A 23,016-nucleotide genomic window follows, 5' to 3' on the forward strand; every position below is an offset into this window, starting at 1 on the left:
TGTTTTTACCGAATTTCGTAATCGTTGTGGAGGACAAAAATCTGGTGCTGCGAACCCACATAGAGGGGAATAAAAACAGGGAGATGATGACGTAGACTTTTGAAATTGATGACCACCAATTTCCCGGTATAAATCACTGACCTCTACAGAAATATCATAGTACTTATTTCTAAAGATCAGTGTATACTGGTCAGAGGTATGACCGTAAGATTGTAACTGGCTGATTTTACAATAATAAAAAGGCAGACAGTTCAAAAATACTGTATCAAGGGACGACAGATGAAGTGACATTAAAAAAATATATACAAAAGTATTATAGACTTAATGACTCCGATCATTTAAAGTAATTACAAAAATGTCCTTCGTAGAAATAGTATCAAAGATCAATGCCATTAATGAATCTATTTTAGACGACTTGTGCTGTGGTTTGTAAATTGTACAACTAACCGTAGGTTTCCGAGACTAAAATATACCTTTTGCTTCACACTTAGTTGTCATAAGAAATTTAAAATACAACGCAAAAGAGAAAATCTATTTTTATCAACAGGGATACAAGTTCAAAGGAAGTAGACGTTTTATTTATTCTATACACCTTAAATCGGGTAACAAAAGAGAGATTTAGATCCGACGCCATTCTAAACTTGTTCGCTGTTAATATGGCGAACATTTTGCATAACGTAAAGAATTGTACTCGTATATTATTTACTATGACAAAGTACATATATGTATATAGTATGTCCGTAATCGTAAAAACCAAAAGCCCTGTCTTTTTTGTCAAAGATAAGGATTTATTCACAGATTTTAGTCTCAGAAACCGACAGGTTAAACTTTAATTTGAAGAAACACTTATTCAAACTGTAATGATAAAATATTGTGCAATTTTAGAGTACGTTAATGAGGATATTGAAGAGTTTGATAATCATTTAGAAGTGACAAAGAGCTGGTTTGAAAGAATATCATTTGTTAACAAGAAGCTGTATTTACTGGCTCTTTTGGAAGACGTGCGAAGTGCATGGACATTATCATTGCTATTGAAGTCCATATGGAATTGTCGACCAAAAGATTCTGTGTTTTCTATAAGCAGGTATATATCTAATTATTTTTTTTATCTCCCAGCCCTATAACAAAGGGTGAATCTAATATAAGGAGGAGCTTGACCACGATCCCACCTGGTGTTAGTGGAGATTTGGTAATCATTTAATGAATACGGTCTTCCGTATATTAGGGTTGTCAATTTCTTATTTTTCGTATCACATATATTCCTAGTGTCCTCAAGAATCGTACCAACACGCGTCACCACGAGTTTCTGAGAGGAAAATACCTATTTAAAACATATTGCTATCTGTTTTGTTAAATATAATGGCAGCGATGACGATATGTTTTTATACGTATATTTTCGTCTCAGAAACCAACGGTCAATGCGTTAATGATTCTGTTTCGTAGACGTAAAGTTCTGAGCAGCTATGACCAGGCACCATTCGATCACAACAGAACTGCTTTGCCTGTGTCCATTCTTACACAAGTTATGACGGATGATAGAAAATGGTTTGTTTCGTTAGAACCAGTAAGTTACTATTCTTTTAAATCTTCATACTTAAATCCTGAATATTTTTTTTGTTTTTACCAGTAGTAAATAGTTTAATCAGTCCAATTTAATATCATTATTTATCGTCGATCATCTCAGATCAGTCAGATACGATGTTGACGAAATGATACAGTACTTTCTTTATAAGTTGGCTAAATAGCATGTTGCAAACTGAATTCCCCGAAATTCCGAAGCGACCGCTGCCCATAGACCTGCGCAATTCTAGCTGTGTTGCCTACCTTTATATAAGATGTACAAGAATATTTTAATTTAGAAGAATCGAGAAAGGAATGTTGTGTTTGGTTTAATCCGTGAACTCTAACTACGCATTCTTGATACTTGTGTAACGACTGTTTTATCCAATAACATTGTATTTTCAAAGGAAGCTCAAGCGCTTGTATTATTGGAATTAGTGTCAGTGGCGGGAGGTCCCGTGGTATGGCAAGTATACGCTCGGGCGCAGAAAATCTACGACCGCTACCGTGAATACGAAATAGATAACCTCAAGGAATCTATGGTGGTTGCGGAATCTGTGCATCATGGCAAAACATCGCATCATGCAGATCTAGCTCATCATATGGTCTGATTTTTTTAAATTCTTAAATGTCAATTTTATTGTTACTGGCCATATAGATCATATTCCAATTTAGGTGGTAATTCTTCAACCAAATGGTACGAGTTTTTTTATTTTTTTATTCCGGTTTTTACCAGAAGTCAGCAGTACCTGTAAATTATGTATTTTGCTTTGAAGAAATAAGCCTTAACCCGCATCCCGCTTCACCTAAAATAGTGTTCTGCGCAGCGACTCGTGTGAAGTTATGAGCCACTAAGACATCTGAAATATTTATACTTATATTTTTCTATAGGGTTAAGTCTAATATAAAAAATTATTTATTGGTAACACAGAAAAAAGATCCACTTCGTCGCAAAAACGGCGATTCACTTGGTGCGATTAAAGATGTGGCAACCGGTGAAGGGTCCAGCGGTAAGGCGCAAAAAAAGGTAACATTGAATCTCGAAAAGTACAAAACAATTGTAGTTTATGTTACATATTGATATTTGTTTTTTTTTATTTCTTCTTCATTACCACGTTAATACAATCCCTACAGACACGCAAATTGGGTGTAAAAATATATATCACATTTTATAAAGCTTCACAACAAATCCCTTTAGTGCGTTTATTGTCACATATAACGCGCACGCTAACAACATCTGCTTTCTCACCTTTGTAATACAAAACATAGGTACTTTAACTTCCCCTGTCGGTGGACCACTTCCTGAAAAAATAACTCGTTCGCAGACAACAATTGTAGGTTGCTTTCACTTGATTTTTATTTATTTTGGAATACGCGATTGTTACATTTACCGACTTTCATCGTTTCAAGCCGGACAACAAGTTCATAGAATTAACGCTTTAAATGTAGGATACCGCCAGCGAACCGTACTGTACATTCTACGTACAATTATTGGTAACTTTAGAATTTCATAACAGTCTTACGATAAATACGTCACAAAACACGTCATAATCGAGCAGAAGATTACGTCACGAATGCGGTCAAGGTGTTATTCAATGATCAATAAAACGTATCACCTCAGAAACATTGTAAGGTGAATGTAATAGAAGACGAGAGATAGATTTTTTCCCGGACTGACATTTCAATTTGCCCGAGAAAGCAGATCGTTGGTTACAAAGACAAAAATGTTATATCTTTGGCAAAACAGGGATAACAGTATGACAACAACATTTAAACAGAGATTTTAGTCTCAAAAACCCACCAATGTACTATAAAAGGCGCTCTTGATCTTACTGGATATGAAGGCTGTCAAGTTATTAGGTTATCCAGATGTACAAATACAATACTTGTTCATACAACTTTGATTCATAAGATCCTTGTTTTTCAGTTAGATGAATGTATGGTAATTTGGAACGGTACTATTAAGTTGATTCGAGATAGCTTTAAATTGGAAGAAATAGAAACGACTTTTAATGACGGGACAAAGAAGAGAATTTGGAAAGTAGACAGACCAATGCCTGAGGCTATGGAGACGGTTGATTTTGTACGTCACTATAAAATTATATCCTGTCAGTCATGATTCGCCCACTGCTGGGCATAGGCCTCCCCCAAAGATCGCCACGATGACCGGTCTTGTGCCACCTGCATCTAGGACGCTCCCGCAATCTTGACCAGGTCATCGGTCCATCTTGAGGGAGGCCTGCCCACGCTGCGTCGACCTGTCCGTGGCCGCCACTCTCTGCGGCCCATCGCCACTTAAGATTTGCAATTCTTTAAATTATAATATATAAATATCTCAAATTATTTTTACAAAAGTTTTCTTTTTTTTCCAGCTGCAATTGCTACCATCTGCTATTGGAAAATGTATTCTGTCATATCTATCTTCACCGCAGTTAGTTGAATGTTCTAAAGTAAATAAGTATTGGGCATATCTTATTGATGAACTGAAAGCAGAAATCGTAGCAAGACAGAAAATTCAAGTGGAGTTGGAAAAATTGCGAGTAATGTTCCTTTTATATATACACCTCTTCGTTGTCATTTCATGTCTTCATGGAGGGATTTGGGGCTTACCCAAGTTAGGGGAGACTAGGCCATAGTTAACCACGCAGGCTTAGAACGAGTTCAGACGGGGCCGCGGACGAGAGCGAAAGCGTGCCCGTGGTCCCGTCCCGATGCGTTGGAGGAACAGAGAGGTTTAGTGGGTATGCCTCCGCTATGGAGGAGAATCCCACATAACTACCGCATCCCCCCCGGGGCGCGGAGTATGCATAAAGCATTACTCTCTGAAAAAAAGGCTTAGAACGAGTTGATTGGCATACATAACTTTGTACAACTATAGCTTAATTACGACGATGCCCATAGTCGAAATACTTTAACTCTGTATTATCGAAATCCGGTATCAAAATTCCATTGTATTTTTTTAATAATCCATCATTTCTATGGACATTTTATTTGTTGAATTTGCAATATGTTATACTTATTATTAAAAAGTTTTAAAAAACGCTTCGTTAGCTACATATATGAATGTATACATTCGTATTTCAAGGAAATAATGTTGCGTCACAACGAAAGCGATGACACATTGGAACAATCAGGGTTCCAAATAGACCACTTCAGTTCGCAGCCACCAAGCCTAGTGCCCAATACTTCAGTGAAAACGAGACATGTGCTACCCAGTATACGCGCCAGTCAGAAGTCCGGTCATTTCTCTTTTAGGCACTTGAAAGAGAAGATGAATAAACCTCGCAAATATGTCGTAAGATGGAATTAATTTTAATGCTTAAGGAATGTACGCTGTAAATGATTTTTACCTTGTAGTATTTATTCAATTGAATTTTAATTTAGGCTCCAAAACCTATAAGTAACATGGCTGAGCTGTACGAACGGTTAGAAAGGCGCGGTGCAGCCGATGAGAATATATGGAAATGGTGTAAAAATGTAACCAAACAATATAAAGAATCGAAGTCAAAAGAGGTAACGATTTAAATGGTACAGTAAAAGCTTACAAAGTAGCTAAGCAAATTATTGTTGTCAAAAGTAAAGTTTATCCGGCTCGGGGGATCAAGACTTCGCTTTTTAGGTTCTAAGATGTCAAACAGAGGTCAATTAATAAGCTTAATGATTGGGAGATGAAAAGTTGATTTTGCAATATATTAACAGTTAAATACTTTACAGGAAGAGGACGAGAGAGACGAGATGCCAATGGGCCTTAATCATTTTCCATGTCCTATGTTAAATGAAACTATCTCAGTACCGCTTCGTAAGCCGATTGTCAAAGATCCTGCTGCTATCAAAATTCCAAACAAGTAATTCTAAACTGTGGTTCAATAACGTTTTAGCTTAAACATACTCGTATCTCGCGCGCTTATATCGAACGCTGATGTTAGACATTACCAGAATTCATAATCAAAGTATTAGTTTTATGCGTAGAGTTAGGCGATCGTGATAAATGAATCACAAAGTAATTATACTGGAAGCAGGATGATACACATTTAAGGGTACAACACACTCTTTTATAACCACGTTGTCGCCTATAATCAAATACCGGTGGTCAAAGGGTTAAAACAAGAGAACTATACGTACTAATTGTATATTTTGGAGTAAGAAATTATTAGTTTTACATTAAACAACTTAGTTTTTTAATATAAATATTATTGTATGTCGTACATATTTCAAACTTGTTTTGAACAGATCAACTACTTTTAAAATAAAACTAACCGAAGACGTGGACATGACGAAGGATCAAGACAGCAAACGTTTCAGTTTATGGAGCAAAGACTTTTCAAGTTTGTATCCAGCATCGAAAATCGCAACTTATCAATCTCCTATTTAAATATTTTGTTAAATCGTATTGTTTTGTATGTCCCAAAAACATAACTATTGATTTATGTTTTGCTTCTATTCTATAATTAATTCTTTAATAATAAATTTGAATTTGTAATAACTCATAATAGTGATTATTTATTACCTCTGGTTAGTTCTCAAAACGATATTAACTCATATTTAAGAGCCCAGGAGTGTGCCAGGACTACATCTAAAGATAGCGAGTTGAAGTTGTTTCCTAGTCATGCGTATAACAAACCGTAATGTTTTTAGTCTTTAACAATTCGTGAGGCATGTTTGCTCTGTGACACAATGTATCTGTCAACTTTTGCTGTCAAACGGTGGTGACATTTTCAGATGAATTATTTTCTAGAAAGAAAAATAAATAGGGCTACAGAGATTCACAGTGTAGGCGTAGTATCTAAATAATAACGGGCAGGCGCGAGTCTTAAATTATGCACATAGTGATTATTTTATTTTAAGTAAGAGTAGAATAATAATAATAAAAATGAGTAAGCATATGTATTCGACTGCTAACCTTACTGACAAGGAATTAAAAGAGCAGGGAAATAGATTATTCAGTTTACGAAAATTCGAAGATGCTATGAACTGCTACACGAAGGCTATTGTGAGTGTTGTTTATTGTTTGTGTTGTGGATCCTAAAACTGGTACGCTACAACGCATTTCAACGTTTCAGATCAAAAACCCATCAGTGGCCACATATTTCACGAATCGTGCACTATGTCACTTGAAAATGAAAAGATGGGAGTCGACATGCAACGACTGTCGCCGTGCTCTTGATATTGACACCAACCAGGTCAAGGGACATTTTTTCCTTGGTCAGGCATTGGTTGAACTTGATTGCTATGATGAGGCTATAAAACATCTTCATCGTGGTAAGTGTTGTTAATAAATTACAAATATTATTACTAAGTGATGCTCTTAATATGATTTTAATATGTATATTTGGCTTCTTATGTTATTGGTAGCAAATAACATATCTGGTTGCCACTAGTTTGAGGTACTATGCTAAATAATCAATCTACTTCACACCAGTATTCTATAATGTTCACATGTCATGCAATAGTTTTTTTGGTAGTCTGTTGCTGTTTTATTTGCTGTTACTTCCAAATATAAATAACAAAATTTTTACTATCAAAATTTATAGTTATTGCAATTACAGCTTACTAAAAGTAAAGTAAGATTCTTGTGAAAGTTGCTTGATATAGAACATATTTGTATCAACAGTGTAAACACTGAAATTACCAAATAAATTCATAGACAACAAATGACATTGTATGTTAGTAAAATGTGTATTAATTTTGGATTTCTATTGAATTTGATAGTTGTTTCATATTTATTATCATCGAACCTAAGCTTAGTTGACGATGTTTACTTCATTCCCATTGAAAACTTATTATAGTTCTTTTCAAATATTTTGGTGGCCGAAGACATAGGGGTGTTGCACAGTGCTCTACCCCTCGCATTCTGCTATGCCCTTCTACATCTAAAATTGAATATCATTGACACATTTCATAACATCATTGACAGAATTTGCATAGAAAATGTGCAGTGGGTTAATGGGCATAAAGTACACCAAGAAATCTTAGTTTCAAAATTATAAAAGTACAAGTTGCAAGCTTATACTATTTAAAGACTTTAATATTATATTAGAAGAAAGGAGATTTATGTTTGACGTAAATGTAAATGATGTCTTAAGCATCTGATGTCACTGACAAGTGGAGAAACCTTTGACTTTTTCAATACAATATAGCAAAGCTTGTTATCCAATTAAAAATAAAATATCATTATTACATTGTATTAATTTCCATCTTACATAACATTCAGAACTGTTCTTATATATTGAGTTGTAAAAATAAATGTCTATTTTATTTTTCGGGTAGGCAAAAGCGTGTAGTTTTTTTTATCTACATTCTGCAAACAGTAAAATTATGTACAACTCTATATATATAAAAGAAAGTTGTGTTAGTTACACTATTTATAACTCAAGAACGCCTTTACCCATATGGTGGAAAATTGGTGAGGAGGTAGCTTAGACGCAGGACATGGACATAGGATACTATTTATTCATTTTTTTTTAATTTTCTTATCGAATTTATGCCTTGAAGAGCGGCTTTTTATTTAACTTACTAATATTATAAATGCGAATGTTTAGATGGATGTGATGTGGATGGATGGGCTGGCTACACTAATTAAGTTTTTTTTATATATCCACGTGGAACAGCGACAGCTAGTTTCTTATAAAATAAAGAACATTGTGGAAAACTGACAATTATTCTTAGCTGCAAATAAGCTATTACTCTTTAAGTTGACCAATGAATACTATATATCATAGAAAAGTTTAATATTCAGCATTGTTAGGTGTTGTTAAGTATAAAAGGTGCAAAAATCACGTTAAAATGTAGGCGACAGAATTAGATGACATAACAGTGCAAATCTATTACTATCTAAGTAACATACATAATCTATTAATAGACATAAGGTAAACTAAATAGTATGTATACTCTATGATGTAATATGCAATATTAGCATTTCTCTCAAAAAATCTTTTTTTTATTCATTCAGAAGATTTCGTCTATGGGTCACGGAACAACATTGCATTTAGTTCCAAGTTCGAATGTTTTTTTTATCATAGACAAAACTTATTTTTCTTAAGGTGTTGCATTAAAATTATATTTAAGTAGCAGTTGCCTGCGATATCGTCCGCTCGGAATAAAAAACCTTATACATATAGCTTATGTGTATTTCAAATTGGTTCAGTAGTTTTGGAACCTATTCAATGTAAACAAACAAATAATATTTTTTTAATTGCTTGTATGGATAATGAAATGTTTTCTCTTTCAGCCAATGACTTAGCTAAAGAACAGAAGTTGAACTTTGGGGATGACATAGCAGCACAGCTTCGTATAGCAAGAAAAAAGAGATGGAACGTTCAAGAGGAGAAGAGGATATCACAAGAGATTGAATTGCAGACTTATTTGAATAGGTATGAACTTTTTAAAAATAAAAAAAATCCATTTCTTTTGATTTCTTTCTATTGAATTTTCTATATTACTATACATAAATTATAAAGTAATGACTTTATAAAAAGGCTAACTAAAAGCAAAAAAAATGTTCGAATATTTTTTAAATTCATATTTGAAATTATTTAAAATTGCATTGTATTAGTTAAAAAAAAAGTAAAAAGTTTAGAATTTTTTTTACGTTTTAGCCATTTTTAATATTTAATGTAAGTTTAAAAAACATAATTTTGTAATGTTATTTTTTTTTAATTTTTATTTGTACGTTATCAGGTTAATAAATGAGGACATGCAGCGTAGAATAGAATCAATAAAAGTAGAAAACCCAAATGAAGAAGAGGCTAATGCTAAAATTGCTAAAGTTGAAGAAGAATGCGTAAGTATATATGAAATTATTTTAAACTAGCTGTCGCCCGCGACTCCGTTCGCGTAGATATATAAAACTTAATTAGTGTAGCCCACCCATCCATCCATCCACATCACATCCATCTAAACATTCGCATTTATAATATTAGTAAGTTAAATAAAAAGCAACTCTTCAAGGCATAAATTCGAAAAAAAAAAGAACAAATAGTATCCTATGTCCGTCTCGTGGCTCTAAGCTACCTCCTCACCAATTTTCAGGCATATCAGTAAAGCCGTTCTTGAGTTATAAATAGTGTAACTAACACGACTTTCTTTTATATATATAGATTGATTATATCAATGTCAAAATATGTACGTTTAGATAATAGTAAACTAGATGTCGCCCGCGACATCTTCCGAAAAAAAAACTTTGTAGTCTATGTGTTCTTCCAGGCTATTCAACATCTATGCCAAATTTCAGCGAGATCCATGCAGCCTTACTGCAGATTACTTCTAACAAACATCTATCCCTCTAAACATTCGCATTTATATTAATAATTATGACCATTTATAATTAAAACTATATAAAAAAATTGTAGTGTCCAAGGTGCTTATGAAATGTTCCAGTCTATTTTCCTATCTTAAAACTTTGATCTGATTATTGTATAGGTATTTTAATATTTTAATAAGATCACCTAGAAGAATGTTATACAGGGTGTTTTATCATAAATACTTCTTAAGAAGGTAATGATAATCATCTTCTTGGTATTTTAATTGGCTGTAAGTTGATTAAAATATAATAATGACATTAAAATATTAAATACTACATTAAAGTTAAAATAAATGCTAATGTTTGGATGGATGGATTATTTGAAGGTATCTCCAGAACGGCTGAATGGATCTCGATGGTATTTGGTATACATATAGAATGCAGCCCGGAAGAAATAATAGGCTACAATTTATGTTTTTTTTTAATACTTCGCGGACGGAATCGCTGGCGACAGCTACTAAGATTGTAAATTATTATCTTTCACTAGTTGTCGCCCGCGATTCCGCGTGGAATTAAAAAATAATTTAATGAGTGACCCATGTATTATTTTAGACTATGTTCTACATCTGTGCCAAATTTCATCAAGATCCGTTGACCTGTTACGGAGATACCTTCTGCAAAATCCATACATCTAAACTTTCGCATTTATAATATTAGTAATATAATTAAACGTGCAATGAATTTTGATGCTAGTATTAAAATATTTTGTCTTGCTTTTTCTTTTATTGTGTTATATATTTTTGTTTCAGAATAACTACAGTAGTGAATTAAATAATTTATTTTCTAAAATGGATGAAAGGCGAAGGGTAAGTTTAGTTAATAATAGTTCAGTTAATAATTATAATAATAGTTTGGTTAACAATAATAGTTCAGTTAATAATTATAATAATAGTTTAGTTAATAAAAGTCAGAATAATAATTTGATAATAAATAGTGTGTAATTGATTTTCAATAGGATTAAGACTATTTAGTGTACAGGATGTTCATAAATTAATTTTCAATTAATTCAATATTTTAGTCTTTTGTATATTCTGTATTTATACTATTTTTTTTAATATAATTTTAGAAACGGGATGTGCCAGATTATTTGTGTGGTAAAATCAGTTTTGAGATTCTCAACGAACCGGTTATAACTCCGAGCGGAATTACATATGAGAAGAAAGATATAGAAGAACATCTTGAGGTTTGTTACTTTACAATTAAAGATATACTAGCTGCCGTCCGTGACTGCGTCTGGAATTAAAAAAAAAACTGATTTAGTAGTCTATATGCCAGACTATGTTCTACATGTATGCAAATTTTTTGCGAGATCCATACAGCTTGTGTAGATACCTTCTGACTAACATTTATCCATACATCCAAACATGAGCATTTATAATATTAGTAAGACTACAGTGTGCAACTCTACTTGTGAAACTTCTGTCCTAAATCTATAATCCTGTTTCATAAAATCCATAAACAATTTTTCTGTGTGTTACTAATTTTACTTACCTTTCCAGAGGGTCGGTCACTTCGACCCGGTGACGCGAGTGAAGTTAACAGCAGACCAACTAATACCTAACTTCACGATGAAGGAAGTTGTCGATGCTTTCCTGCAGGAGAACGAGTGGGCGCTCGATTACTAATCGATTTATTGTATCGATTATAATTGTGACGATGTAACAATTGACGATGTATCGATTAATTGTAACGAGATATTTTAAGCGATTGGTCTTTCGTCGATTATAATTTTATCGGTTATTGTCCACCCTGTATATAATCTTTTAGGAATCGATTCAATGGATTCTTTCGTAGGTATAAAGAATGGATAACATCCATTTATAGTAAATATAATATTGATTTTAGTTTTTTTATACACACTGTATTTTAATTTTTTCTCTTATAGCATCTATCGAGAATTTTGGTAACTAAACATAAATAATATTTTTAATCTATAAACAATCATCAGCTCGTTATCGTCCCCACTGAGGGGCTAAGAGCCTACACTAAGGTGACTAGGCCATAGTCAACACTGGTCCAGTCTTTTTGACTATACGTCTTTGAATATCTTCACAGATATATGCAGCATCTCATTGTTTTCCTACATTTTTAGAACCTCGGATAAATGTACATATTTAAATCGAATATTGAAAAAGACATTGGTACATCGCGGGATTCGAACCCAAGACTACAAGTAAACCATTGGGAACCAAGGGAAAATATTTTCTTTCTGTCCATCCTCTTCTCCGTCGATTAAAGGTAGGGAACGCATATGCAATTACGTATGTCTATGGGTAACGGTCACTTCGCTATTTCAGCGAATTCAAGTGGTCGCTCGCTCGTTTGCCTCATTATATAAAAAAAAACCCCTGAACCACTGATGCTCTAATAAACAATATATTTTCAAACATATTTAATTAGTATTCTTTATATATACTTATGTAATAATACATAACAAAAATTATTAATCCATTCTATATATCTATGATTATTAGATTTATAATCTATATTATATGCTATTTAAGTTACTAATATGTTTTTTTTCTGCTCAGTCGCAAATTTAAATATCTAAAAACATTTGAAGTTATATAAGTGAGAGTAAAAAAACTGAAGTATTTTTCTCACATATAGAGTTTAGTCTCTTACCTAAGTTTCTCGATTATGGAGGTTTCTCACTTATCTAGGTACTTTCTAGATATACACGTAGGAAGTTGTTTTACGTAAGGCTGTTAGAATATTATATAAGCGACCCTCAAATATCTTAACGTCTGACTTGATTTTTTAAATTAAAAAAAAAAAATTAGGAACAATAAAAGCATAAATGGATCTTAAAATCTAAAATTGTTTTTGTTATTGTATTCCTGCTTCTTTATTTACAGGCATTTTTTTTCATGTTTATGCAAAAAAACAACTCTACCAATTGTAGAGTTTAAGTTAAAAAAACAAGTTTTTTTCTTATTGTATTTCATCAGTAAAATCTTAATATAGATATTAAAATAATCGTCAAACATAAGTCTTTAGGAATTTTATAATAAATGTACGATTTTTTATATTTTCATCATACTGTATGTGTAAAAATACTTTTGGTATATAACTATAATTGTGATCCATTAATACCCTGCTTTACTAAGTTTTAGGGATTTCTAGATTAATAAGATTAGAAATAAAATTAATTTAAGAAAAAAAAAACTAGTTTGTCGAGTCAAGTCATTTGGTAGAAATCAAACTACTTTTAGGTAATATTTAAAAATTTATGTGATTTATGTAATCATTTTTTTAGATTTACACGCATTTAATTTTATTTTGACGGAAAATTTTTAAATTTATCATCATCATCATCAGCTCACTATACGTCCCCACCGAGGGGCTCGGAGCCTACCCTAAGTTAAGGGTGATTGGGCCATAGTCAACCACGCTGGCCAACTGCGGGTTGGTTGACTTCACACATATCTTTGAATTTCTTCTCAGATATGTGCAGCATCACGATGTTTTCCTTCACCGTAAGAATTTCGGATAAATGTACATATGTAAATCGGAAATCGAAAAACACATTGGTACATGGCGGGATTCGAACCCAGGACCTGCAGATTGCAATTCAAGTGCTTGACCACTGAGCCATCGACGCTCTCCCCTAAATTTATAACTTTACGGAAATTTTATAACAATATTGTACAATGTTATAAAATTATTGTATAATATTAACAATATTATTGTAAATATTGTACATAATAATACTGAAATCTCAAGACATTTGGGTTAGAATTTTTTTTTTGTAATAAAGAATGAAAATATTAATCTAACTGCGATAAATATACTTTTGAACTGTAAAATTGTTTATAAAATCCATTTAATACCCATTTTTTAAATAAATATTAATTTTAAATTTCTGTTTAAGATGCGTGTATTTCTAAGAAAAAAATTTGACAATGTACTAAAATATAAGGTAATTTACTTTATTAATATATGTATTGTAATACGTTTAAAGTATAAAAAATAAATTTTGCATGTAATCTTTATATATATAATTCTTCTGTGAGTGTGTATGTCACTGAACTTCTCTTAAACGACTGGACCGATTTTGATGAAATATTTTGTGTGTTCAAGGGGATCTGGGAATGGTTTAGATTCACAATTTTCATCAAATATTAACTTCATATTAATTTATTCTAATTAAAGACATGTAGACAGGACAACGTCTGTCGGGTCCGCTAGTAGTATATATGTTTAAAAATTAAATTTTGATTTTACGTCATAAATATCTGAGACTCCATTTGTAATGTAGAATTATTGTCATAAAAAAGTATACCTTGCCTTTTTCATCTGTGGCCTAATTGACCTGACAATCTTTCAAATATCTGCAAACAATAAAAATACATAACGTCAAATTTAGTTTTATTTATGGTAACACCAATTTCATTTCATGTAGGTAACCCTATTTAAAAAAATAAAAGATTATCTGTAGTTATAAATACGTAAAAATCGTTGAAATCTTTGGTTCTTGTCTATTTAAATCTGACGAAAACAGGCGAAAAAAACGTAGTGGAAAAATAAAAGAAAGGTTGGTTTGTCATGACTTAAGAGTTACAGCTATTATTGTTAACCCGAAATCGACGTGCATGTATGAGATGTATGAAAGTGGATGTGAGCAAACAGGTGTGTAAGGACCACCTCATGTTTGTCTACTCCTCTTGGTTATGGTTGATTTGTTCTATAGATAAGAAAAAAACCCCGAACAAAAGTATCGAACTTGCTTCGAAAATACTACGCTAAATAACCGATAGTCTGACACGTGTTATTGCAGTTGACAATGCGCTTGCTAAGCTGGTTTCCTGTGGGGCCGCAGCTGAGGAGCGAAAGCGTGCCCGTGGCCCCGTCCCGATGCGTTGGAGGAACAGAGAGGTTTAGTGGGTATGCCTCCGTTATGGAGGAGAATCCCACATAACTACCGCGTCCACCCCGGGGCGCGGAGTATGCATAAAGCATTCCTCTTTGGAAAAAAAGCTGGTTTCTTGTCCAGAGTTTCTACAATCTCGCTCGAAAGCTATCATGTCTCTCGACCATGGAATATGCTTGTCTTTTACAATTTGACGTCACCACATGCAAAGTACAGTTAACTAGATGTTACCCGCGACTCTGTCGGCGCAGATTAAAAACGTAATGAGGCCTACATCCCCTTCCAGACTGTTTTAACACCCATCCATACGTACATCCATTTCAGCATTTATAATATTACTTTTTAAGCGAGTTTAAATCGAGCAATGTAGCCATAAGTTTCAAAAGTATTGCAGATGTCGGGTCTTCGGTGAACAACTCGGAGTTCCCGCTGCTTTTTTGCCGCCTTATCGTATAAAAAATACAAAAACAGACTGCTGTCCCTTTCTCTCTTTTTGACAAAATAGAGACAACACTATATAAAAGTATTTTGACTATGAAAATCCAATGTTAAGAACCATATTAAGTGGTTAATCGCGATACATTTGTAAACATAAATTAACCCAATATTTAAAAAAAATCACGTTTATAAGCAAAAAATGCAATTATTAAATGTCATTTTATTTCGTCTACGCGAGTAGTTAAAAGTGTTCGCTGTATGCATTTTAATAAACGCCTCTCACTAAGTAGTTCCGGCTTTAAGCCGCGCCGCGAGCTGAGACCGGCACTTAATTACTACGCAAAGGTAAAAATCATTTTACCGAGTGTGGCGAGTGAGTTATGAATTTTGCATTTAATTTACAGAATCTATTTGAACTTTTCTTCTTTTCTGTTAAATGGTTTTTGTAAAAATGTTACATTTGAATTAAATTATTGCATCTTTAAAATGTAGCGGCATATTAAGTAATTATACTGTTTAACAGTCCCTTAGTGTAGATTTTCTATACTAATTACACACTTAGCGCTATCACAAACAATAAAAGATCCTGGAAGTGATAAATCGAATCTAATACCATTGTTTGAATTTGTTAAAAACATTTGAAAATTAAATTATTTTTGTAACAATTCAACAATAACAGTTGAAGAACAACATACTCATAATTTACACAAATCGTAGAAAAGAATGAAACATGTGTTTTATTAAATTATTTGAACTTAAGTGAGGTATACAATAAACTTATAAAAAAACGGCTAAACACTCACGTATATTCGTCCGGTGGCGGCACCGATTAGTCAGTGAGCGACGGCCCGCGTCCGCGAAATAATACCAGTCCCACTCACCCTGATGAAGGGCCTCCGACGGGCTCGAAGCTAGTCGGTGCCGCGACCGGAAGAATATACGCAAATGTTTTATGTTTAAGTACCATTTTCCACGTCCGATGGTATGTAATGCTTGGCATTTTAATAAACATTTGTGGCCAGACATTTGCATTCTCTAGGGATAACATTCAAGTGTTGGATAGGATATAAGGTCGCTTAAAGTTTACTGTGAAATTTCGCTGAGTAATCCGCTTAAAATTAATAGGTACTCCCTTAGGACAGGTCGTGTGTGCTTTTTGTATTATGAACGCAATATAGTTGACGATTGATGTTCGATTCTTGGTTCTTCCAGGGTATCATGGGGCTATAGTCGCGGGCGACAGTTAGTAAAGTTATAGATAAAAAATTAAAAAAATTGTGCTCTTAAATTTATTTATTAAGCTGTCGCCCGTGACTAGTTTCGCGAAGTTAAAAAAAAATAATTAGTAGCCTACGTGGTCTTCTAGCCTATTATATATCTGTGACAGATTTCAGCGAGATCAACGCAGTTGTTCTAGAGATATCTACTAACAAACATCCATCCATTTATCCATGTAAACATTCGCATTTATAATATTAGTAAGATCTAACGCTGGCTGGAGTGAATTTAGTAAAGTACCAACATCATTTGAAAATTCTTGTAATCGATCCCTAGTCGACAAACGTAACTGAACAAACGCGCGCTCACATCGATTTTCTCTGATAAATGGAGCAGATTTAAATTCGGAAACCCTAGTAGAAGTGCATAACGTGTTTGAAGAGAAATGAACGTATTCTGAACATTTACTTACTATTGCATATAGAATAGTTATTTATATAAATCTACACTAATATAATAAAACGTAATCACACACTTCTTTGTTTTATTTTTATAATAAAAAGCCAAAAAATATATTTTCACACCATCAACCTTAGGGTTAATTAAAAAAAAGTATTGCAAGAAAAGGACAAAAATTGCAAGCCAATAGCAGCAAAGATCGGTTGTTGCCATGGTAACGGTAAATCTCAGCCAATGGCGAACGTCTTCGTTATCATTTGAGCATTTGAATTTTGACATTTGCAATTGAGTTTGACACAATGTGAACAAAAAAAAGTTTTTCAATGTAACATAAATAAAAAGAAAGCAATACGGATGAAGCCGTTTCTTTTTTTTTCATAACATTTTTTGACAATCAGATTACAGTAAAATTTAAATGCGTGTCTTCGTCAGAGAAAAGCTCTTAAATTTTTGTTCCATGCTTTAAAAAAAGATAAAGAAATTAAACGAATTATCGTAAAAGTCTGATGTTCACAGCAGAAAATATTAAAATGTTAAAGCAATAAAATTTTATATCGAAAACATTTTAATCATTAACATCCAACTTTTCACATAAAGCTGTGGACATTTTGTTCCCGGTCTTTATATTGCGGACATTCATTTACTTTCAATAGTAGCTTTGCCGTTTTATAAAACCTTTGTGATGTTACACAGTATTTTATTTTCTTTCTTAATACAAAAGCCAACCAATATAGGTAAAAAATTTAAATAAAATCTCGTTTTTCAATTTCCTATCCATTTTCAACGTAGAAAGATGGAAATTAAATGGTAAGTGCAGTTTTTTAAATTACAATAATTATCGATTATTTTTTCTTTTTGTGCCCTTACGACTTGCTTGTAGCGAATGTTGATGGCCAGTTACTAACTCTATTATCTACTACTAAATCTACTTAAAAAAAAGTATGTTTTTTCATTTTGGTACTTGTACGTGCTTTTTAGAGCGTCGAGTAAAAAATATAAATATTGTATTCGTAGATAACAGATTTTATTTGCTGTTGAAGTATACGAGAATGTTAATAAAATGTAATAGTGATTGTACACATTAAATGCACATTTGTGTTGGAACGTTTGGCAATAAGGAGCGAGGAATCGGGACCTAGGTCTTCTACGCTCGCTTGTCCCTCGCCCCCTCGCCCTAGGGCCCCGATGTACCGCGCAGCCGCATTACGCAGGGACGCCCACTGTATTTCAGATGTAAACAAGATACGACACATTTTAATGCAATATGTTAAATTAAAATACAAAAATAAATATGTAATAGATATAATAATTACTTAGTATGATAAGATAGTACCTATACAAAAATGCCATTATTTACTAAAATACAGATAAACACATTATATAAAAAAAGTCCTATGACAGTCAGAGTAAGGATTTGAATCGAATGAACCCTCCCTAATCATCATCAGCGTACAAGGTCACAATGTACATATCTCCATAAAAGCTACATACCCATAAAAATATAACCCATTTGTCAGTCGGGAGAAAAATTGTACGATATTATTTGCACCATTGTTGGTCGTATGATTAACAGAGTGAGCTTTCGGCAGCGCCCTGCGCAGAGTGTCAGGATAGCGAGGGCGAGGGAGGGCGGCGGAGGGCGTCAGGCAGGGCGGGCGGCGAGGGCGGCGGCCGATTCATGTTTACGGGGCCCGAGCGTCAGCTGTTCAGCACATGAATGTGCCGCGCCCGCCCGCATCGATTGATTGATACCACGTGCGGCAGTCGCGCCGCGATCGCCGACCAGCGCGCGCGTCCCACTCCTCATCCCCACTGACACATGTGACACAACCTGACCCATCAATGGATTGCCCGAGGTGACCTGTCCCTACTGTCAAACTATCCCACTACAAGTAAGTACCAAAATATTTTTATCATAACAGGGCTTGGTGCGACTGCGCGCTACGATGTTTACCACTCCTGGAGGATTCGCCGCCTAATTCTTCCGGAGACAATTTTTTTATTCGCTATCGATCGTCTCAGCTTGTACTTTTTGACTGAATATTTATTAAATCCTTGGTATGTTTACGTAACCGAAGGACTCTATTTCGAGTAAGGACCTGCTAAGATATTCCAAATAATATATAATAATATTATGAATCGAATTGTTTTGAATGAAGTATGAGAAAATAAATTTAATTAATATTGATTTAAAGTTGAATAATACATTTGATTGAAATAATGTAGAAAATAGATTGAAATTACAGATCGCTTATCAGTTTACGCAACATGATATACAGGACTGAAAGGGAAGGCGTCTTTCAGCGAGTCGATTTTCTCCATCTTGTTACCTTCGCCTAGTCAACATATATACTTGTTGGAAGCAAATCATTGCAACATATATAACAATTTTAATATATCTCGAAGGCATCTGTTTCATGTATAATCGGTACATAAGGTTTGTAGACAAATAAATAGGATCAATAATGTCCTATCGATTTTGGTACGACATAAGACCTATCTATAAAATCGATTCATAAAATTAACATCGTTAGGATTTTACTTTTAAAACTAATTTGTCTCAAGACCTTACTAGTAGAGTTTGTGAGAAAGGTCACTGTTTATTTATGTATCAGACTATGAAATAGACCGTGTTATTTATTACTTTATTAACCGATAATGAATTAACAGATTTATTGAGGTCGATAGTAGCAAGAGTTTAGAAAATTTTATAATGTCTACGGATAGCTTAATAATTGGTCATTATTGTAAACACACTTCAATAGAAACTAGGGAATCCTTAGAAGCTTTAGACTCCATTTTTTTAAATAAATCAAATTGATAAATAAAAAATAGTACTAACGCCATAACCGGAGTAGGTAGAGTATACGAATTTTTGTTAAGCGAGGTTTTATCATATCTCTTTCTCGCTTTTGCTCCCTTATCCTCCCATACATGCGTTACGGAGGCTTAATTTCAGTTCTCTGTAACTACTTACCCTCTTATTGTAAGTGAAGGATGGAAAGGGAAAGTAGATTTGATAGAGGAGGGATGCGTAAGAAGCGGACATATTCTCTTTCTCCCACCTCCTTCTATTAAAGGTAGGCAAGGTATCTGCAATTGTGGATTTCTATGGGCAGTGTTACTTCGCTTTTTCGGCGAATCCAGGAGTTCAAATATATATAGGTAGCAAATGAGCAGGCGGCCTATATATATATATATATATATATATATATATATATATATAGTTTTTTCAGGACAACCTACGTTAGTTAGAATGTATCATTAATTTTATTAACGTTGTCTACGTAATACATTTTCCGAGTCGTGTTATTAGCAAATTGCTTTCCGGAAAAGCGAATAAACAACAATATCTCGTACGTCTTTAATTAGCTTATGCGCATAAATACAGCCTTTTTGCAAGCAAGAATTTTACACGGTCTTTTTTCAGTCTTTTTCCTTTTTATATCTTAAGCGTTAATGTCTTATTTTCTTACAAATAATTTTAAATGTTGTTAAATTTGAAACAACATTTTATAAGTGGCGATTTTTTTTATCTTTTTAATTATGAAAAATGTGAGATAATTATTTTTAAGTTACATTTAATTAACTTGTATTTAGAGGAACTAAAAAGTATGTTAAGTAAATATTTCTCTACTTAATTAATTAAATTAATTTAAATGAAATAATTTTATTACGATATAAATATTTAAATGAATTTGTTATTTTTAAAACAAATGACACTATAACCTCAATTTTGCTGCAAGCTGACTGTAATAGACTGTACCTAAATAAAAAGAAATACAGAATGAATCATTAGTAATTCATTATTCAATTACTAAGTACAACTTTAAATTAATAACTAACCATATTAAAATATGCGTTTATATATAAATAAATGTTTTTACTTGTAACGTTTATATACTACTAGCGGTCGCTCACGACTCCGTCAACGCGGTATTAAAAAATACATAATTAGTAACCTATGTGTTCTTTTAGACTATGTTCTACATCTATGACAAATTTTATCGAGATCCATTGAGCCGTTCCAAAGATACCTTTAAACAAACATCCTTCCATCTAAACATTCGCATTTATAATATAAGTAAGATTATCAACGTCTTCAATTGAATATTAAAAACAAATTCGTCTTTACAATTTGTAGAAACCTTAAAGCTTTGACCCATTTCAGCTACACTGCTATGAATAGCAGAAGGTTGAAACCTTAATGTATTCCAATAACTTCGCTTTACCAAGGAGTTTCGTCGTAGAAAACATTTACGTACAGGTCATTAATAAAATAAACCTCCTTGGTGCCGAAAAAAAAGATTTAGCGTTCCATGAATAAAATTACGTTTTTCGCGCACTAATATCATCTATTATCGTGTAATATTTTTACATATTTTTTACTCGTAAATAAACAACTTCCTGACTGCTATGGCTGGTATTTTTTAATAGATGTTAAATTGAGTTTTTAGCTACATGGAATGCTTTAACAGTGTTGCGGTTTCAAAAGTATTTAATGCGATTATTATGGCAAATTACGAAACTAACGGCTGTAGTCAACATGAATAAAAATATTCTTCAACTTAACTATACAATTTTGATAAAATAATTTAGTTTAACTTAGTACCTTTTGCTCTCTAAAACTTAGGATTTTCGGAAATATAAAAAATCACTTTACATGGAAATCTCTTGTTAAATGAAATTTGCATTTATTACACATCAAGCATCTTTTTTCTTGCCAACTCAAATATGGCAAAGACATGATTCCGTATAATGCCGAAGTAACGCAGGCTAAGGTAACTATTGAAGTTCATATTATAAGGCACATTTGTAGAGCTTTGAACAGCGTTGCCCTTTGATAGCCACCTTTATATGTCCATAGCTATGTGAATTTCTAAGTAAATTTATACCAACATTATAAGATATGTTATTCAAACTTTCGTGAGACATTATAATAAACTTATATAAAAACAGCTAAATATTCGTCCGGTGGCGGCACCGACTATCTTCGAGCCCGTCGGAGGCCCTTCATCAGGATGAGTGGTACTGGTATTATTTCGCGGACGCGGCCCGTCGCTCACTGGTGACGACGGTGAGCGACGGGCCGCGTCCGCGAAATATACTCCTATAACTCCGAGAAAAATTATGATAGTTCAAGTGACTTTGTCAACCAACCCGCACTTGGCCAGCGTGGTTGATTATGGCCTAATCACCCTTAACTTAGGGTAGGCTCCGAGCCCCTCGGTGGGGACGTGTAGTGAGCTGATGATGATGAAGTGACTTTGTGTAGATCTAAACAGAGACATACAAACATATTGATATACCCAGAAAACATTACCTTCTTTCGTCGCGTAATAATTTAGAGTTCTTTAAGATACTGCTGTTGTCAGTTGCAAATAAAGAAAATAATAAAAAAATGATAGTTATTTGTTTATCACCAGCCAATATTGGGCATTACTATTTGGTTTACTGTCGACTAAATCAAACATCAACTACAACTATTACGTAGTTTAAAAAATATTTATATTGGACATTCTATCAATACACAGTTCTGTGAGGCAATATTCAAAATCCTCGCCGCGCTCTTTTTCAATAAAAATCGTTAGCAAATATCAAACAGAATGTTCCAGTTGCAATATTGATGCTTTTGCATAGAAAAGATAGTTCAATACTTCGTAAATATCTGAATGTTCTGATTAATTTTCAGTTTGGCAAATACAAATCTTACTAAAATTATAAATGTGAATGTTTAGATGTATGGATGGATGGATGTTTCTTAAAAGGTATCCGCTGAACGGCTGAATGGATCTCCATGAAATTTCGCATAGATATAGAACATAGCATAGAAGAACACATAGGTTACTTATTATTTTTTTTTGTACCGCGCGGATGGAGTTGCGGGCAACAGCTAGACGTAAATATAAATGTTTAGAGAACTGAAATACTTTGAAGGAATTTAAGGTAATTTTAGTACTGTTTTTAGTAATGCGATTTCAGGTTGTCCATTTATTTTTTATTGCTCCTTTTCCCTAAAATTTTGTTTAAAAAATTATTCCTATTAAACTGATAACGCCATCTATTGGATATTTAAAATAACACAGTTTTAACATATTTCTATTCCAATCACGATGCAATCACGATAGCTGAGATGTGTTGACACTTGTTGCATTACTGCTTCAAATTC

The 23,016-nt window shown here is 33.3% G+C and overlaps 2 protein-coding genes across 2 annotated transcripts; both read left to right on the forward strand.

The window, feature by feature from the left end:
• The first annotated feature begins 290 nt into the window (after positions 1 to 290).
• Positions 291 to 5,988, forward strand: LOC106118884 (uncharacterized). The gene is made up of 11 exons (XM_013313649.1): positions 291 to 425; positions 886 to 1,084; positions 1,444 to 1,564; positions 1,968 to 2,165; positions 2,492 to 2,587; positions 3,488 to 3,643; positions 3,933 to 4,100; positions 4,646 to 4,855; positions 4,945 to 5,073; positions 5,275 to 5,405; positions 5,791 to 5,988. Exons 1-11 carry the CDS (start codon positions 356 to 358, stop codon positions 5,930 to 5,932), a joined length of 1,620 nt encoding a protein of 539 aa, XP_013169103.1. The 5' UTR covers positions 291 to 355; the 3' UTR covers positions 5,933 to 5,988.
• Positions 5,989 to 6,246: 258 nt separating this feature from the next.
• STUB1 (STIP1 homology and U-box containing protein 1) lies at positions 6,247 to 12,111 on the forward strand. The gene is made up of 7 exons (XM_013313568.1): positions 6,247 to 6,550; positions 6,621 to 6,819; positions 8,789 to 8,930; positions 9,238 to 9,340; positions 10,609 to 10,665; positions 10,926 to 11,042; positions 11,359 to 12,111. Exons 1-7 carry the CDS (start codon positions 6,431 to 6,433, stop codon positions 11,482 to 11,484), a joined length of 864 nt encoding a protein of 287 aa, XP_013169022.1. The 5' UTR covers positions 6,247 to 6,430; the 3' UTR covers positions 11,485 to 12,111.
• The last annotated feature ends 10,905 nt before the right edge of the window (positions 12,112 to 23,016 follow it).

This window comes from Papilio xuthus, unplaced genomic scaffold (genome assembly GCF_000836235.2).
Source record: "Papilio xuthus unplaced genomic scaffold, Pxut_1.1 DF827542.1, whole genome shotgun sequence".
Lineage (NCBI taxonomy): Eukaryota > Metazoa > Arthropoda > Insecta > Lepidoptera > Papilionidae > Papilio > Papilio xuthus.

What these genes read in the sequence shown, in the direction of transcription:
- LOC106118884 (XM_013313649.1), top strand. Translation starts at nt 356, where the DNA reads ATGTCCTTCGTAGAAATAGTATCAAAGATCAATGCCATTAATGAATCT. An exon ending in TTTAGACGACTTGTGCTGTG is followed by an intron (nt 426 to 885) that starts GTTTGTAAATTG and finishes GTGCAATTTTAG; the next exon opens with AGTACGTTAATGAGGATATT. An exon ending in GGTTTGTTTCGTTAGAACCA is followed by an intron (nt 1,565 to 1,967) that starts GTAAGTTACTAT and finishes GTATTTTCAAAG; the next exon opens with GAAGCTCAAGCGCTTGTATT.
- STUB1 (XM_013313568.1), top strand. Translation starts at nt 6,431, where the DNA reads ATGAGTAAGCATATGTATTCGACTGCTAACCTTACTGACAAGGAATTA. An exon ending in ACTGCTACACGAAGGCTATT is followed by an intron (nt 6,551 to 6,620) that starts GTGAGTGTTGTT and finishes TCAACGTTTCAG; the next exon opens with ATCAAAAACCCATCAGTGGC. An exon ending in CTAAAGTTGAAGAAGAATGC is followed by an intron (nt 9,341 to 10,608) that starts GTAAGTATATAT and finishes TTTTTGTTTCAG; the next exon opens with AATAACTACAGTAGTGAATT.